Here is a 20756-nt window from a genome sequence, read left to right as displayed (position 1 = left end):
AGTATATTTCCCTCTCAAGAGGGACTCCGGGTAGGTCATCAGGAAAGACTTCTGGAAACCCTTTTACTATAGGAACTGACTGAATGGGAGGTACATCAACACTTGAGTCATTAACTCAGACTAAGTGATAGATACAACCCTTCGAAACTAACTTTCTCGCCTTAAGGTACGAAATGAAACGACCTTTAGGCACTGTCGAACACTACAAAAAAAACTGTGTTTAGCGACAAACAAAATCGGTTGCTAAATAGCTTATTTCGTCGCTATTTTGGTTTAACGATGGAATAGCGACAAAATATTGTTCGTCTGTATATTGCGCGTAGTTAACCATATAGCGACGAAAAAATTGAATTTGTCACAAACTGAGCGACGGATTTGTGACAAAAGTTATTCGTTGGCAAGGTTAGCAACGGAAAAATCTGTCACTATTTTTGTAATTTATGTCGCTGTTCTTGTAACTTATTTCGTCGTCTCAACATATTGGCGACCAAATTATTGTCGCTAATTTCATCACCAATTTCTTAGTGACAAAAAAAATTGTTGTGTAGTTTTAATTTTATCCCTCATCTTATATATGATTCATTGTTTCATCATATAGGGCGACCAAATATTTTATCGCTAATTTCATCTCCATTCATTTAGCGACGAAAATAATTTGTCACAAATCTATCAATATTTTTTTATGTGTAATTAAATACACATTTTCAAACACATATTATATAATCATAAAATTAACTTAATCCGTAGAAGTTAATATTCTACAAGACCAAAGTACATAGCTAAGTGCAAATTATATTACCAAGTTCAAAATATCCCCAATGACAAATTTCAAGCAAAATATATAGCTGAAAGCATTTGCAACAAAATCTAGCCAACAAAAACTAACTAAGAGAGACTAGAGAGCCACAATTATTCCTCAGAAATCGATGCACGATCCTCATCGATATTTGTTGCAGTTGGAGCAGGAATTACAGGTGCAATGGATGGTTGGTAGGATAGTCTGGCTGAGATGAGGCTGGAGAAATCAAACCATGTACCTGCTCTACAAATATAGGAAGCAAGTGATTAGTTAGCGAAGGAATAATTCGCACCACTAACTCATCCATATTTTCTGTCGGTGTTGTTTGAGCATTTGGACATGGTACTAAGCCAGATGCATCAGATCCAGAAGAGACACGAACATTTGGTCCATAAAATACTTTTTCTTGAGCTCCAAGACCATATATCCTTCTTTTCTTTTCTCCTCCCGCTGCTTGATAATATGTTTTACATTGATCAACATCAGATTGAGTTTGTGTTTGTTTCTGTAATATTTCTTGATATTTTTCCTGCAAAAGAGTGAAAATTAGTGAAATTATTTATTTATAACAACAATAGACACATCCAGACTCAACTAACAGCAATGAGTTCTCATGTGTTTAAAAAATTATGCATTTAAAAAAGGTATAAGAATAAAAACAGACATACTGTGCAAAACAAAGTTCACATGAGTAAATTTTGAACAAAATCAACATCAAATATCGAAAGCAGAATTCCAGATCAACACCAAATATTGAAATCTGAAAAAACTGCACTTGAGAAACAACTATTTAAGATGCAATGCCTACTTCTACTAATCCTAATATCTTTGTCAGGCTTAAGTGTCTAGAGAAGGAGAACACAACTCATAAAAAACACTGACTGAAATGTGTCGAAAGTAGAATTCCAGATCAACACTAGTCCTCGTGTTGATCGCGTGAACAATAATCTAGGATAGGAGCTGGAGAAGTTGAGGAATGGTAAGATAAGTCTGAGGGTAGAACTAGAGAAGTTGAAAGAATGGTTAGATAAGTCTGAGGGTCAGAAAATATAGATCTTTCTTTCCTAATTTGCTAGGCTGTGAAAAGGAAAATGTCTTTCTTTCCTAGTTGTTGCAGTCAAGATCCCAGTCCATAATTTTACTTGTGATATTCCAAAACCAAAGATAATGTCTTTCACCTAGTAAACTTCAGTAGTTTTCCTATTGTTTAACCATAAGTCCCCTCTTTTGGAAACAATAGTATATTGGCAATTAACAACATTGGTTTTCCTTCATTCACATGGTGATAATAGTTGCCAGTTGAACCAGTTGGCGAATTAAATATGCATATACTGTAAACCAATTCTGAAAATTGTTTGTTTTGATGATAGGCTTATCCAGAGTAACTGTTTTATGTTCTCCGTACAGTGCATATCCTAAGAGGACTTAGTGTTGGTCTGGAAATTAATTTTTCATGTGTTGAGCAGTGGAGACCCATTACTGAAGAAGTTTTGTATGTTGCAGGAAAACTTACAGGTATCTTCTGTTATGGTCCTAGCAGCAATGACACTAGAAATATGCCATGATTGGTGGAGTCGCCAGATTGTGTGGCTGGCTCAGTCCAGGATTGGATTGGAAGGTGGAAAGCAAGATTTCTATGGAAGGAGAAGCTTTGATTGCAAAGTCTACTTCTAGTTTAAATGATGAGACGGAGGCTTATCTTTAACTATGGACCTAGTATATTATCTTTTTCCATCAAATACAAAAATATGAATTCTAGTACATGTTTAAATTATGATCTTCTTAATAGATTGAAATTGAGAAAAATTAATTGAGATCTGAAAAAACTGCACTTGAGAAACAACTACAACGCCTACTTCTACTGATCCTGATATCTTTGTCAAGCTTAAGTGTCTAGAGAAGGAAAACACAACTCTCAAAATTGAACTGAAAATAAAGATTATAGAAAGGGATTTGAGCACTCAAACAACAACAAGGAGCAGTTGGAAAGCATAAAAAAAGATAAATGAGCTTCGTAAAAGAGCCCAGGAAGCTAAGGTTCAAATGCTGAACTGAAAATAAAACAGATAGTTCTTTTTCTCAACCTATCTTGTGTTATTTATCCTTCCTGTATAGATACATCGATGTGAATAAAAAAGAAGAAAATTAATAACAGTATGTGAACTTTGTCATTAGTAGGAGGATTTAGCAGTGGTTGCTGACAGGTTTTCAGAACGCCAGAAAACAATTGCATTCCTTGGGAAACAATTACAATGTCTAGCTACTCTGATCAATTGTGTTCCAATAAAAATAAAAATAAAAATAACAGAAACTAGAACGAAAATAAAGGGGAAGCACCTACAACTTATTCCAATCAAAATCAATACCGACAATAACAATGAAGCTCGAAAAGGGGAATGTTTGCTAGATTGAGATAAAGCATTTTATCTAGATTTGTATAAAATAAACACAATAACAATATAAAATTAGAAATCGAGTTCACAAGAAATCTCCATTCCCTTTTGAAGAGATGTCACCAAAAGGGGCAAGAACCTTTAGATTTTTCAACCACTTAGCAGATCATAAAAGCTTCATGCCAATAATCATAAGGGAATGGAGAAAACCAGGTCATCCAATGTTAACCATTCTCCTAATCTATTTGAAAAGTAAGAAAAGATATAGGCATTACTAGGATCATCAACTCATGTATTATCAATAGTAAGAAGAGATATAATGAGCAGTGGACCAAGATTGAAAAGAACACAACAATTGAAACTAATAACACCAACCACAAATGAAGAGATTAGAAAGCACCTTGGGATCAGCAGTAAGAATATTGAACTTACATGCACGATTCGAGCTCGTTCACCAACAAAAGATTTTCCATCATGACCATGTGTATGTACATGCAAATGTATCTCACTTGGCGTTGGATCGCGACCATTTTTAATAGCCTATACAAGAAAAAAAATTTAAAGTACATGAAAATATAAAAGCATGGTATAGTGTAATTCGAGACCATATTTGTTAGTTCATAACAAAGTAAGGTTAGCTAGGAGACACATCTACATCAGCACTACATCGACATTAACAAATGTTTTTTCTTGTTCACAAAATTCTAGAAAATCCTTAGAGATAAAACTTGAACGCTAACTCAATTGAAAATAGTCACTGTGACACAAGTAAATGAAGGGTGCGTGAAAATATACTTACAAGTCTTTTATGATGCTCTCCAATGGTAATTGAGCCTCCCGTGTGAGTTCCTTTGGCAACTGCATTCTGATCGCCACAACAATTTCTTGAATTTATTTTTGAATTTTCAATAACCTCAGGTTTCTTCCAAATACTCATCCAACTTTCCCATATTTCTTCTTAAATATATTTTGGCCGTTTTCCTTTTTTTTTAAGCCAGAAATGAAATCATTGTACCTTCTCGCTGCCTTCCTTCACCATTGTATCTTCACTTCACTATCAATGGAAGGATCCCAATAGAATTCCTTCTGAAATAGTTTTATAAATAACAACGTCAGTATCCAAACTATAAAACTGATGAACCTTTTTAATTAAAATGCTGAAATATTATACCTCAAATTCCCCTAGATAAAAATCTTTTGTTTCTTGTGGGACACTTTTCCAATTAGTTCCCTTGGGATCAAGCTCACTCTTAAAAGACTCACATATTCGGTTAGAGAAAGTACTTGAAGGTTCCAACCTGAAAAAATTGAATATATTATATGAACTCTTTGATACAGAAATTCACAGAATATTAATAATAATAGTGCAAGCACACACTAACCCAACAGCAGACAGAAAAACAAGTGTCTGTTGTCCAGTGTTACTATTGCTCACACCTTCACCTATTGTGTTGTTTTGACTATATATAGAGTCACATATTACGTTTCTCTGATCAGTAGATGCACCCTCACCTATTGCATTACTCATATTAGGTATTACAAGGGCTTGTTCAAGATGAACTGATGGGGTACTACCATAATCTGATCTTTGAACATGAGGCGAAATAGTAGGAACTAATGTCTGAACTTGAATAATATTATTTGGTCCACTAGAAGAACTAATACCACCTTGTTGAGAATAGTTATGGGATTAGGAACAGTAGGCATATTAACTCGACTTGTGCTACCTCGACCTCCAATTGACATCTTGCTTGCATGACTTGTGTTACCTCGACCTCTGCCTCATGTCATATCTACAAAAAAAAAAACAAAGTTAATCATATTTATCAAATCTGAGTTAAAGAATTTCTCTCTTTTAAGAAATATTCAGATTCTTTCACACATGTCATGGACCAAACTGAACTTGAGAATGTCCAGAAGTAGGAAAAACAGAAGTTTGAGAATGCCTTCCAACTATATAAACAACTATCTTATTTCTTGAGTTTACCTGCTCTTGCTAAAAATGAGGTACATTTAGAAAAATTTCAACCAAAGTTGAAGCATGTCATACACAAAAACATACTACTAGCTTTAAGAAATTAGAGTTACAAAGCACACAAAAGATACAACAATTAGTAAGCACTGTTTTTCCACAAGAAACAAATTGCATCCAAAACATATTACTATAAACAAACGTCATTAAAGACACTGTAGCACATTACTATGAATACACTAGTATGTATCTATTTCTTCTTCGAACTCCTCATCATCCTCTTCAGATTCATTCTCAGTTTCATACTCGTCTTCTGTAAATTCTTCATCTAATTCATGATGCTCTGGAAACAATCCATCATCAATTGGTTCATCTATTTCAATTGCCTTCCCATTTGGATCATGCAGAAGTATAGTTTCATCAACAGTAATATTCATAACTATCATATAGTTTCATCAATAGTAATATTCATAACTATCTCATGAACTTCAACTTCTTCAACTTGAAATGGAAGATTTGGTTCTAGTATTGTGATCACTCCCTCATCAAGTAATTCAATGACATCTCGAGGGTTGACTTTTAATACAACTAACCAATCATCATTGTCCTTCTTTGTGCTAGGATAAGACATATAACACCCTTGAGTTTCTTGCATCGCAAGAATAAAAAGTTCATATCTTTTAAATCGGCGATGATGATTAACATCGTCCAATTTATACTGATTATGCACCTTAACACCAATATTTAATGCTGGATCAAACCATTCACACTTGAATAACATAACTTGCTTTAAAGGTGCTCTACGGTATTCCACTTGCATAATTTCTTGAATCCTTCCATAGTAATCACCCGTATTTGGATCAGAGATACAAACTCCACTATTCATTATTGATCTTGCAATATCGCGATGTACTGTGTGAAATTTGTATCCATTAACAAAACACACTGGATAAGAATACACGCTTATTAATGGTCCATGTGCAAGACTACGCAAGTATTCATTTTCAATATGGTTGGATCGAACCTATTTTAAAAAAATATGATAAGATTTAGTCTAATTCACAAGACAATTCGACACATTATATTTTAAAAGATACTGATTATTTAATTAGGTTTACATATTCCTTGAACCATACAGAAAAATATGTTTCAAGACTCTCATCTATTTGATCTTGAGATAGATTCGGAAACTCTTCTTGCAAACGTTGCACATACATGCTTCATTGCAACAAAATAAGTCAAAAATAAATTCATAATATATGGGCAAATTTATTATATGAAAGAAGTATAACCTTAAAATGTTACCTCACAAATGGCTCAACCTCTTGACAATTTAGAAGAATATAAGTTTGGGCAGCCTTAATTTCCTCAAGAGAGAAATCTCTCTTTTTGGCTTCACCCGATAACCTTCCTGGATGGGTGAATATTGATAAATTTTCTTCAACATCTTTCATAACACCACCATCATCATTACGGGACACATTATGATGACGTGACATAACATGAGGTTCAAAATAATGAGAAAATAATTGTGTCGATTCACCCATCAAGTATGCTTCACAAATAGATCCCTCAACACTAGCTTTGTTGCCTATCATATTTTTAAGAGTTCGAAGGTACCTATATATGTAAGAAATTAAATTATCATATTGAACTAGCATATTGACACTATAAAACTGCATAAATATTTTATATTTACCTCTCAAAAGGATACATCCATCTATAACGTACAGGTCCAGCAATTTTTGCTTCATATAGAAGGTGCATGGGTAAATGTTCCATTGAGTTAAGGAATCCAGGAAGGAATATTCGTTCTAACTTACACAAAATTTGTGGGATGTGTACCTCTAATCTCTCGGAGTCCACCTTTCGAAGAACAGTTGAAGTTAGATCTTTAAAAAATAAACTCAACTCTGTAAGTGCTTGCCACACATCACTAGGAAGTTGCTCACGAAAGGAAATTGGCAATAGTCGTTGCATGAACACATGATAATCATGACTTTTCATCCCAAATAACTTAAAATTGTGAATGTCAAGGCATCGACTCATATTTGAAACATACCCATCTGGAAACTTCACACCTTCCAACCAATCAAACAAAACCTTTTTTTCATTCTTGTCTATTGATTATGCAGCCTTGGGATAACTTCCATCAGGATTTCTTGCTAACTGTGACCAATCGCAGTATTTTGCAACATCCTGACGTGCTTTGGGATCATTTTTGGTTTTGCCATCAACATTAAGAACTGTACTAAATACATTATCAAACACATTCTTCTCAATATGCATGACATCAAGATTATGTCGTATCATATTAGAACTCCAATAAGGCAAATCCCAAAAGATGCTTCGTTTTTTCCAACCACAGGACTTACATAATCTCTTATTAACTTCTTCAACATCTAAATCAGTTACCTTCGTTATCCCCAACTCACAGATATGATTAAGAATTTCTTGTCCCGTTCTAACAGGTGGTGACGATCTTGTAACAGTATGACCTTTAAGAAAGTTTTTACGATCTTTCCTAAATGGATGGTTTTGATCAAGAAACATCATATGACTGTCAAACCAAGTTGTTTTCCCACCATAATGTAATCTGAAGGATTGTGGTTCATCCATACAATAAGGGCATGCTAAATTGCCACTGGTACTCCATCCTGATAGCATAGAATATGCTGGAAAGTCATTGATAGTCCACATCAAAGCTGCTCTTAATTAAAAAAAATTCTTTTTAAGATTTCAAATGCTTCTACACCTGTCTCCCACAACAAAGTTAATTCTTTTTTTAGAGGTTGTAGATAAACATCAATTTTTTGATTATGATTGTGTGGCCCTGGAACAATGATAGTTAAGAACATGTAAGCTTCTTTCATACACATTCTTGGAGGTAAATTGTATGGAGAAACAATCACTGGCCAAGAAGAGTATTTTCTTCCCGATTGAGCAAATGGTTGAAAATCATCAGCACATAACCCTAACCTCACATTCATTGGTTCATCAGCGAAAAAAGAATGAGTTTCATTAAAGTGCTTCCAAGCCTCAGAGTCTGATGGATGACGCATTACCCTCTTTTTTTGTATATGCTCATGATACCATCTCATGTCGGCAGCTGTAGCACGAGACGCATATAATCTTCGCAATCTAGTCTAGGAATAAGAGGAAAATAATACATTCCTTGTAAGGAACCAATTTTTCTCTTACGAGAACCAACATGGCGTTTATACCTCTCATAGCCACAAAACTTACAAGATGTTAGATCTTTATCATCATCCCAATACAATATACATCCTGAATTACAACAATCAATCTTTTTAACAGGTAAACCCAAGCTACATACTAGCTTCTTGGTATGACAATAATTATCCAACACATGATTAGCTTCAGGTAAAGCCTCTTTAAATAGTTGCATCATTTGATTATAACCCCTCTGTGACAAAGTGTTCTCCATTTTGATATTTAACATCCTAGAAACTAATGCGAGCTGAGAGAAGGAAGAACCAGGATACAATTCTCTATCAGCTGATTGTAGCAAATCATAAAACCTTTGTGAATCAGGATTAGGTTCCTCTTCCATTGAAAGATCAGGAACTTCCTCCATTAAAGGTTCATAATGATAAGGTGACTCATGTTTGATATTTCTATAACACTGCGAAGATGAACCCTTGCCAAAATTTGATCCAGCCGCATCCAAAACCATTTGGCGATATGGATTATCTCCCAATCCAGGTTGAGTACCACCTGGTAAATCACTAGACATCTAATCACTTCTTTTTCCCCTTGATACTTCCAAACAAAATAGTTCTCAACAAATTCAAAACGAAAAAAGTGCAGTTTAACAATTTCAATATCCATGTAATTAATGTTGTGACATTTTTTACATGGACATCTAATTTCGTCACCACTCATGTGATTTCTGTGAGAACATGCAAACTTGAGAAAGTCATTGACACCAATTATAAAATTAGAATTAATAGCCCCTCGGCCATCCAACCTCTCATACATCCAACTACGTTTTAGATTATTCATACTCCTATTTAATGTTAAAATAAACAAGACAACTAGAGTTATCCAAAAAATTAGAACTAAAGCAATAACATAATAGTTTAGCAAAAACAATCGAAACCACAAAAAAAAAAGACAAGCAAAAGTGTCAACAAAGATTTAAAACATCAATAGAACACAAAACATGTTAGAACGCAACACGAATTCGTTTTATAAACCATTTAGTCAACAGGTTCTGAAGGAATAAAAGGTTGTAGTTATACAGAACCTATTATGCTTTTGCTTGTAATCAAAGAGGAAGAGATTTTTTCGACTCATACAATTTTGGTGATAGAGATTTTCAATTAAATGTTTGATTTTTATATAAAGAAATAATACAACAAAATAAATAAAAGGCAAGCAAGAAAGTTTATATATAGTCGTGATTCTTAAGATTTTCGTCAATAACTTGTTAACAACTTTAACCCAAACCCACATTAAAAACAAATTTTACTGTATTAAACCATAATTCTTAAACTTGCAACAGTTGGACAATTCGACCAATTACTCAAGTAAAAGGTAATGAAAGGCAACGACAATCAAATGAAGAAGAGGAACACAAAATCATATACGACATCTTGGTTGAGTTCAAATACAATATATATAAATTATTGACAGAAGAAATACATATGAATAGAAAAGTAATAAGAAAAGAAAAGCATATAGGATAGAGATACAATGAAATATATAAATAAAATAGACTTACTTGAGTTTAAAGACTTTACCTAAACAAATCTTCAAAGACTTTACCTTAAATTTCTTTGAGATTTAGCCAAATCTATAAATAAAATATCAAATCTGTGAAGAAAATTGAAAATGTAGAAAAACAATACATTTTGATTTACAAAGAAATATGAGGTTTCGGAGTTAAAATTACCCTTTGATAAACCAGCAACGATGAAGCAGTGTCCAAGTAGTAGCGACAAGTTTTCAGCAACTATGAAGTAGTCTCAAAGCAGCAGCGAAAAGTTTCCAATAATGATGCAGCAACACTTGATTTCAAGCAATGATGAAGCAACTTCCAAGCAACAACACCTGATGTCCAGCAACGATGAATCAATCATGTTGTCGATACAAGAAAAAAATATGGGTATTCACTTATAGAGACTGAATCTTAGAAAACATCAAAATCATTGTTACAAACAGAAAATAGAGCATACAAGAGGATGAATCAAAATGTTACAAACAGAAGAAAAAAAAGAAGACGAATTCTTACATTTCAAACAAAATAGAGCTTATTGCTAAATTGTTGTTCTATAGGCAAAAGAGAAACAAAATAGAGCTAAAATTTAAAGAACACTTACCTAAATTTGTGAAATTTTGATCTTTCACTTCATCAAACTCAACTTCTTCCAAAATCGACAAGCTTTCACTTCACAATGAGTTTTCTCACTGAGTGGGTGGGTGGGTCAGCGAGTGGGTGGGGAGCGATAGGAGGTTCCTCTATGTGAGAGACGTCTCTCACTCTCACAGACTAAGATTTTTGCATTTTCACGGTGAGTAGGTGGGGAGCGATGAGAGGTTTTGTCTGTGAAAACGAGGGAAAAGTGTTACGTTGAGAGGGAAATATTGGAGCCCTAAAAATTTTGGGTAAAATTTAGCGATGCTTTTAGCGACGGATATGCGTTCTATCGCTAAATATTTCTATATAATTTTAAAGAAATTAGCCAACGACCAAAATTTTTGTAGCAAGAAATAAAATAACACTAGCGACAAATATTTCCGTCGTTAAATCTGTCACTAACAGATTATCAATTTTGTCATCCGCCATACGTCGCTATTTTCGTAGGCAAATTAAGGCGACCAATTTTACCGACACATTTCAATTTTCGTCGCTAATCCGTCACTATTGAAGATCCCAATATTTCCTTTGATATTTTAACAACCAAATTAGTTTTTCATAGCTAATCCGTCGTTATTTAGTGACATAATATTGTTTGTCGCTAAATGTTGTTTCTTTTTGTAGTGGAACTACTACTCCACTCTATGACTGGTTCATTGGTAATCTGAAACTTGACTACTCCTGTTCTACAATCTATTAATGCATAACAGGCATGAAGTCAGTCAATACCTAAAATGACATCAAAATCTACCATGTCTAACTCAACTAGATCAGCCATGGTGTCTTTGTGATTGATGGAAATAACACAATCACGATAAACTCGCTCAGCTAGAATAGACTCCCCAACAGGTGTAGAAACACAAAAGGGTTCACAAAACATCAAACTTATTTACAACATAAAGGGTTACAAAAGATAAACTTGCTCCTGGGTCTAGCAAAGCATAAACATCAAAAGTAAAGACTTTGATCATACCAATAACAACATCTGGAGAGTTCTCTTGCTCTTGGCGACTTATGATCGCACAGAGGAGGTTTGCCCCTCCGTTAGTACTGAAAGTAGCTCCCCTAGGTGCAGCCTTGTCTGGTGGAGCAACTAATGAAGATTGAGCTCTATTGCCCTGATTTCCACTACTTTGCTTGTTCTTAAGACACTCCTTCAAGAAATGACCCTCTTGCCCACACTTGAAACAACTTGTCTGGCCATCACGACACTTACCTGGGTGGATCCTACCACACTTAGCACATGCAGGAGCCCAGTTACCTCATTGAGCCACACTACCTTGAGATTGTGCAGGTCTAGCTCTAAAGTTCTACGAATTCTGGCAATTATACTCATATTTGTTTCTGGGTGCAAATGCACTAGCAGATGATGGTGCCGGTTCCTTTTACTTCTGAAAGGACAGACGATTTACACTAACCTTCTGCTGCCCATACTCATTCCCTATCTTCGCTTTCTTATTTCTGAATTCTTCCCTGTCTCTCAGTTTCTCTTCTTCAACCTGCTGCATATAAATCATCAACCTCGAAATGTACATATCCCCAATAAGCATTGCTGCCCGACCCTCTTTGCTTGATAGACGGCCCAACCCAGCAACGAACAAGCTTATTCTACTTCTCATGTCCTTAACCATCTCCGAAGGTCAGATCATTAATCAAAACATAGAAAATTAGAGCGTAAGAGGAGAAGAGAAGTCAAGAACTCTAGTTGAAAAATGCAGTAAGGTTTCTTATCAGCCCCGAAATCGAAAGATTTCTCCGTGGAATTCGTCACCAAGTATGTGGGATTTCACTAGTGGGTTCCTTTCACCCATTGGGTCCCTAGAATTCAGTCAGTTTCTTGATTCCCTTATTATGAATAGACCTAGGGTTTCTAGAATTACAACAGATCATCATGAATTAGTTATTAACATGTTCTAAATCAGATTATCAGGTTATTACATCGTTTCTCGCATGAATTTCAGTACCCTAGCTATGTATTTCTTTAGTTCTTGAATTAGACATGCTAGGTCAGATATCTCAGTTATTCAGTTATACATGCCTCAGTTATTAATGCATCATTATCAGATTAATTGTTGCATTCTCAGTTTGCATGTTCAGTTTTGAGCTATCCAGTATTTTACAGAATTTTGAACTTCAACCCATATTCATGAACACTTAGAGAATCCTGCTTAAGTGTGAGGAACTCACGTACCTTGGCCTCTTTCAGTTCCCTGTGAAAGAAATGCCACAAGCAAGCTTTCTCAAAACGGGCCCAACTCGCAGGTGGTGCATCCTCAGCTCTACCCACTTTCCACTGATCAAACCAGGTCTTAGCAACATTTTTCATCTGATATGCAGCTAGCTCAACTCTCATAGTATCAGTAACATGCATCACATCGAACACCTTTTTCAGTTTCTCAATGAAGTTCTCTGAATCCTTTGCAGTGCTGGAACCCGTGAAACTTGGAGGGTTCATCCTCAAGAACTCACGAATCCTTGAAGTGTCAGCCTCTTCTTGTCGAGCTCCTCTCTGCTGCCCAGCTTGGTTAGTCACAACTTGACTGAGCATTCTTATAGCCTCTCTGAACTCAACATTAGTGACTTCTCCTTGAGGTTGCACTTCAGGTGCATTGGGTAACTCTTGTCCCTCAACGTTCCTCCTAGCTGGATGACCACTGACTGCTCTTCGTAGAGGCATGATTATCTGAAACACGCGCAAGCACGAATTAGAAGGAAACTTTTATAGAGATTAAATTTATCGCACGAAATGAATATGAAAGAAGTGAGATAGTTCCTAAATGTTGCAGCCTCCTAATTATAGATATGGCGCGCTTCACACCGATAACTAGGACTCTATAGACACGACTTCATAGACTCCCTAGGACTCTTGAACTCTGTACTCTGATACCAAGTTTTTCACGACCCGAGTCTACACCGTAGGTGGGACTAGCACTCGAGAACCATTGCTGGCCCCAAGCGAACCCTTGGCCTGGCTTACTTAACTCAGCGGAAGACTCTAAACATGATTACATGATCAATTGAACTTACTCAAATAGCTTAATAATATAACTTAGAATGTTAGAAGAATTAAACATTAGACTTGGCCAAAATGGCAACCCAAGTCTTAACATAAGATAAAATGAGAAGACTAAAGAATTAGTAACTGACTGTCTATGAAGCCTCTAAAACAAAGAGGGATGTCGGGACAGGACCCGCGATCATCCTAACATCTGAAAGACTAGAAAGCAAATAAAGGAGTCCTCAGAATACAAGGAGGCTCACCACAGACTCTGAGTGCTCAAGCTGAATCAACGAGGCGCTGGATACTGATCCTGGTTACCTGTGTCTACATCATAAGACGATGCAGGCCAACTGGCATCAGTACATTGAATGTACGAGTATGCGAGTTGAAATGCTAAACAAATACAAAGGCTTGAAAAGATTATGAAAGAAACACTTACCTTGGCTCTTCTCAACTCATGAATTACTTAACTAAGAATAAAGCAATGAACATATATGCAATATATGAAAATCTTTATAAAATAGTAAAAGCAACTTAGTTCGTTAAAGGAAATGCAGTAACAAACTCAACTTTACTCATATAATAACATAATATAGTTTATGTGGGAGATTCTCTAACCAACAACCACCATTATGAGCCTAAGTGGTGATACAACGTCTTGTCCACGCTGCCAGAACTGTCATATACTTTGCCGTTATATAGAACACTTTAACTTAGTGGATCCACTAGCTTAACTTATATGATCATCTAAAAAGTATGACCCGTTAATACCCATGATGGCTACATGGTTTATGGAGACTTGAGTAAATATGAACTCGCATCCCATATCGGTGCTCAGTACTACTCCCAAAAATATACTTAGCTCATATGTTTTAAAAACAAACTTCTTTCTTTGGTTTGATATAATTACTCAAAACTTAGCTTAAAAGCTCTCTTGGAATCGATGTTCCCCTTTCTTGCTCAAATGTGAAAACATTTATAAACTTCTTTGAGAATACTTAGTTCCCTAATAACTTTTTGAGAAATGAAATCAACTATTTACTCTTGCTTAACTTGAAAACTTGAGTCTTAAAATGAATTTAAAACATTGTTAAAGACTCTTGAAAACTTTAAGAAACTTTGCTTTGACTTGCTTCTTAACTTCTAGACTTGACTCTTAACTTCTTTGACTTTGATCTTAACTTTCCTTGAATTGGATTATGGATTCAAGGTTCATGATCTCATGTTTATGGATGATTTCATAATGTTTAGATGTACCTTAGAGTGTTAGAATCAACTAGTAAACATAGGTACATCACTTAGAAACTAGTACGAAAAGATGGGGGGAAAATAGGGTAAACTGTTGTCCTTGGCGCTCTGAGAGGCGTGGGGCGCAAGACCCCAAACTTCAAAGGGCAAGTTGGGGTGCGGTGCCCCAAGGGGTAAACTTCAGAGACTCTTTTGGGGCACGCTGGCTGGCGCGACGCCCCACCCTTTTCCCTAGAAAATTTTGACTTTTTTCCTTCGTTTTTCATCTCTAAACCCTCTAAACTTCCATAGTTCTTTCCCCAAACACTTAGGGTCATTAGTACCCTCAATAGATTTAACTCAAAAAACACCCCGGAAACACGAATCAAATCAACACTAGGCAATCAACAATCAACCAACAAGAATTCAACAATGTTCTTCAAGAACTTCACTTTCTTAACATTCAAACAACTCCAATTTTTGTTGAATTGAAACAAGTTTGGCGTGTGGGTGAACTAACCCAACACTATGTGATCTCACATACCTTGTAGGGATCACCCCCAACGAATTCCACTTGCAAAGCTTGAACGTTCTTGGCGATTTCTTGATTTCTCTCCTTTTTTTCTCTTCTTTCTTCTCCATTCCAAGCCCTAGCGTAATTTCCAATTTTTCTAAACTGAATAAAGTCTTGTTTTACCCCAATTAACCCCTAAAAATGAAATAGGGAAATTAGGTAAGGAAAAGACTAGTTTACCCTTCACAAATCCGGATTTGGACTTTCCTTAATCCAACAGCCCAACTTCCAAAGGGCATAACTTACTCATAAGAACTCGGAATCGCGCAAACTCGGTGGCGTTGGAAAGATCATTCCAAGAGCTTTCGAAACATATATGGAAATACACCTAACTCATCCTAAGATAGGAGTTATGGTCATTTGAAGTTGACCAAAACTCACTTTAACTTAAAATTTTCCAGATTTCCTTATACTTTCCAAAAATGAGTATTTCCAAATTTTAAACGTCTTTCTAGCTATTTCAAATTTCGAGATGTTACAATAATAATTATGAAATACAGAGTTTTGCGTTTATACCTTTTTCCTTTTCCTTCTCTAAACAGTTTTTATCACTACCGCAGCAGTTCTCCTTCAAGCTATGAACAGTCGTTTTTCGCCTCCATACATAAAAATTATTTGTCTCAATGATACCAATACAACATATATATACTGATTAGTATCAGGTAAATGAAATTATCAACCTCAATAATACCAATACAATATATATACTGATTTAGTATCAGTTAAGTGCAATTAATTGAGATATATAGTGTAATTATTTAATGGACTATGAATATAAGGGGATATATGTTTGTTGTTTATAATTATTTTATTTTTATGGAATATTTTCTTTATTTCCCCAATTTGCTTCATGTGGTAGGAATTTTATGGGACACCCTTTATTTTGATCGCTCCATTTAATCAATATTCGGCTTGTATTTTTTTACACAAATATCCACTATTAGGTAACTTCAGTTTAACGTGCATGCTTCTTTTTAATTTTGCTTTTACAGGCAGACAGACTAAAATTTTAATTAATTTTTACATGTATTTTAACTGAAGTGCAAGCATACATTCATTTTAAATGCATTTATTTACATTAAAGTTTTAAGTATTTATTTGATCTAAATAAGACATAGTTAGTTATCAAGAGATTGAATAAAGTGAAGTGCAAGCATACATTCATTTTAAATGCATTTATTTACATTAAAGTTTTAAGTATTTATTTGATCTAAATAAGACATAGTTAATTATCAAGAGATTGAATAAAGTTATAATATTATTAAGAGTTATTTTCGTGTGGATAATTTCACCTTTATTATGACGACAACCATCATCATTAACGGTCTCTGCTATCAGAATCATCACTATCATCATTTTCGCCAACCACTAACCACTTCTGCAGTTCTATTATCACAATCACCATTGTTGTCAACTATTATTGTCAGTCACTACACATCTATCACCTCCATCACTATAATTATATCCGCTACCACTAGCATCGCATTGTCACTATCAACCACTACCACAATTGTGATCAATCCCTATTACTTCCTCCATTCCACATTAATTGAATTTCTGAGGTGTTTCACATCCTTTAAGAAAAGTAGATTAAGACATAAATTGAACATAGTTTTCCATTTTTACCCTTATTCATTATTGTCAAATTTATTGAAGCATAACATTGAAAACCCAAATGAAGGGTAAATTGGAAGAACACTCTAAAAGTAGTCTTGAAAACTGAACAATTAAGTTAATTTGAAAAATGAAAAATGAAAAATGCCTCAAAAATTCAATTAATATGGAATGGAGGGAGTACCAACCATTTTCACCATCACAACTAGCACCATTGTCGACTAGCATCAATAACATCGTCAATCACCACAAATCCTTTTGTCACCAATATCAACATCGTTAACTACTAACATCAACTAACTTTATCAGCAAAATCACCACCACCACCGTCATTATTGCTATTAATCACCACCATCACGCCATCAGAGGCAGACTCACCTATCCATGTGAGTGTGCATGTGCACCCGTTAACTTCTATTTTTTTTGTATGTGTATATATAATATAATTAACTTGGGATATGAGATATATTTCATTAGGCGCCCTAAGACACTAAAACTAATTGGGTGCACTAGCTTAAACATTGTGTCGCTCGTTGTTATTTTCATTTTCATCTGATAACCTTAAAAATATTGGATAATGCAAGGGGGCTGGTAATTCAAACTTACGACCTCATGACTTTAAGTGAAGTTCAAAACCAACACTTCATCAAACTTTATCAACTAAAGTCATTTAATTCAAATTACATTAGTTTTATATTTCTCTATTTAATAAAATTATCACACGAATGGACATCGTCTTCAAATTCTGATTAGCCTCTGCACGCCTGTTACTACAACACCAACCATCTCTACTATAGACTATAGTACCAATTATCATCACTATCACAAACCATCATTACTATCACTAACAAACATATATAAATATTTATTATTTTTAGTTGGATCATATATTTATTATGTGTAAAAATAAATAAGATATGTATATTCTGATATTAAAAAAATAAATAATCTCAATTATTTAATATTCAAAATTTGAAAATAATATTTTAATCATTCATACTTACAACTAGATCAAATATCTTAATCTTAGTAAAAAAAAAATAAGTTTTAAAATAATTACTCGATAGAGGATTCATAAATTTACTCCGACTAGTCTTGGATTGAGACGGGGATTTGATTAATTACACCGTAGGCAAAAAATGGATTTGACTTTTGGACGAAGGAAGTAGGAACTTTGTTTTTCTCGTTGCTATTTGCTTGGTTAAATTTTATGTTCCTCTTTTCAATTTATATCTCTTATTTTGCCTTTTTTAACTTGTTTTTGTGAAAAATACTTATTTAATATTTAGTAATTATTCAATTTTAATGTTAGACATGACATATTTAAGACTTTTTGATTAAAAAATCTTTCTTATTAGTTTAACTTTCGTATTCAATCAACTTATTTTTCATAACCTATATACTATTCCATTTGTGGAATAAGTAAATTATCCCAAATAATTATTTCTTACTGAATATAACATCGTGTCATGATTTTCAAATACAAAGAAGTTAGATGGCATCCTTGGTCAATGAGGTGGTTGGGAGTCGTGATGTCTTAGGTTTAAATTTTAGCGGAGACAAAAGATACTATGTAATTCTTCTCATCTGTCCTAGCCTTAGTGCGCAAAGCTATATGAATCTGTTGATGGTGTGAGATAACAGATACTCTATAGAATTAATTGAGATACACAAAGATTGGCTTGAACATCACAATTATTAAAAAAATAAAAAGAGAGACTAATTTGTAACTTATATTGAAACAGAGAGAGTTTTTACTTATTGCATATGTTGAATTATCTCACTATGGATGATTTCCTCAAGGCCACGTTACTATCTAAAGATGAAATCATTTTGAAAAAAAAAAGTAGAGAAGAAAAGAATAATACAAATGTACTCCCTTTAATTGGTAAGTTATTCTTAATTTCAACTAGTAGGTAAGAATTTGAATAGTTTAATTCAGCATTGAGAGATAAATAACTTTACTAGTAATATTTTTTATATCATTCCAAAATAAGAATCAATAAAATTCAAACATGGAAGGCTGCTTAAAAATATATGACTCTTAATATTGTTATTACTCAATTCAACCATCACTAACATAGTTGAATTTTCAACATGCATGTGTCTCATGATTTTCAACCTAGCTACTTACTAAATAAGTATTAAGTCAATAATTATGCATTTTGACAATATAATGCTACAATAGTATTAATTAGCCACAAACATAAGAGAAGCTTCGGTCTCGATCGATTATACTTTTGATTAATTGGGTAGGTGTCGATAGCAGCAGAACCTTTGTTTTGGTCCATACCACGAAACCCTTGTCCCCGAATATGGGGAATATGTTCTCATAAAATCTTGCTCCAATTTGACCTAGCTAGCGAGCGATCTCAGTTCACTAGAATTTTCATTAATGAGGTTCAAAATATGACTAAGTAAACATATGAAGAAATCGAAGAGAGTTCAATATTTTAACTAGATATAAACAACATAATTTTGCATCGAAAAAGATTCGGATGAATTCTCAGACCCTTACTAGCTCTGCCGTGATCACAATACAACAAGAGAAAAGAGCGTCAATGCACCACAAATACGTGTTATATATGTTTCTATCATTTATTATTATTATTATTTTGGAAGGCTTCCAAATGAATTGAAGAGAAGAATTGACCAAGAAAGTTGAAAAGAATATGAAGATATAAATTTCAAAATAGATTGAAACTGGCACCAACCATTGCATTACACTCAAATGACTCAAAATGGTACAACATTAACTTAATTAAAAATTTATTATATTACTTTTCACAGTTAATTTCCAGTCAATTCCTACCAAATTTCTTTAATTCCTTCACCTGCTGCACTTGACAGGAGTACGAAATTACACTATATTAATACAGTTTGTACATATATAATTGGATATATAATCTATTTCAATTGAATACATGATAAAGTATAGTTTATTTGAATTGACTTATTTTAAATGTTTTTAAGTTATTTCGTAATATCATGATAGTTTAACACACAAATACCTTTAAATATATGACTTTTGACTTATAAGGCACATATGTTATAAATCTATCTAAACATGTTTTATTCATATTATTTAATTTTACACATTAGCATCAATTAGAATACACATAAAACTTTACGATTTAAGCTCCCTAAAATTAGATATAGTGCACAAATCGATTTTTGATTCTATAGGTTAATTTCCAAACTTTAACGCTGGTAATTTACACGTGTAATATTCTGGAACCTAACACACATTAATTCCAGTTCAAACACGATTATGATAAACTAATTGACTCTGAGTACGTTCTAACTTCAGATCTGGCATACGTTGCATGTGCATTAATAAAACAGTCCAAATTGATGTCGAGCATAGTTTACGTGTTCATATATAATAATTATTCAAAATTTGTGATTGTAAACTCGGTTATTTTTGCTTATTAACTTTAAACATTCTATTAGATAGCCTGGTCTTGACTCTTCTGTAGTGTTGTCACACAAGATAAGCATGCTGCCCGCCTGCTGGTCGGGCGAATCGAAGTTATCTTTCGGTCAACTGTCCACCCAGTCAAGTGCAAAAAACACAATAGAATCACGCAACGCACGCTGCTGAGATATTATAACACTCAGTTTGGATAATACTACATATTATTTCATAATGTATCGTATTATATTGTGTTAGATTGTATTGTACTGCATTATTTTAATGAATACAACATTTGGATAGAATGTATTGTTCCCTGCTTTAACATAATGTCACTCATCAACAGTTTGAATGATAATCATATCAGAAAAGTAGGAT

General features: G+C 34.1%; 1 protein-coding gene, 1 long non-coding RNA gene and 1 pseudogene across 2 annotated transcripts; all 3 read right to left on the bottom strand.

Annotated features, from left to right (window-relative positions):
- Positions 1–909: 909 nt before the first annotated feature.
- LOC125839924 (uncharacterized) lies at positions 910–4983 on the bottom strand (annotated as a pseudogene).
- A 1084-nt stretch (positions 4984–6067) lies between these two features.
- On the bottom strand, positions 6068–6569 carry LOC125840020 (uncharacterized). The gene is made up of 3 exons (XR_007443718.1): positions 6470–6569; positions 6283–6382; positions 6068–6188 (listed from the first exon to the last, which is right to left on the bottom strand). It is a non-coding gene; the product is annotated as an uncharacterized LOC125840020 (long non-coding RNA).
- Positions 6570–7291: 722 nt separating this feature from the next.
- Positions 7292–8921, bottom strand: LOC125839922 (uncharacterized). Its single transcript, XM_049518890.1, has 2 exons — positions 8366–8921; positions 7292–7821 (listed from the first exon to the last, which is right to left on the bottom strand). The coding sequence occupies exons 1-2, from the start codon at positions 8919–8921 to the stop codon at positions 7292–7294; spliced, it is 1086 nt and encodes a 361-aa protein (XP_049374847.1).
- Between the last annotated feature and the right edge of the window lie 11835 nt (positions 8922–20756).

Source organism: Solanum verrucosum, unplaced genomic scaffold (assembly GCF_900185275.1).
Source record: "Solanum verrucosum unplaced genomic scaffold, falcon-dt-bn FXZP01000177.1, whole genome shotgun sequence".
NCBI classification, from domain to species: Eukaryota; Viridiplantae; Streptophyta; class Magnoliopsida; order Solanales; family Solanaceae; genus Solanum; species Solanum verrucosum.
This window is presented reverse-complemented; position numbering and strand designations above follow the sequence as displayed.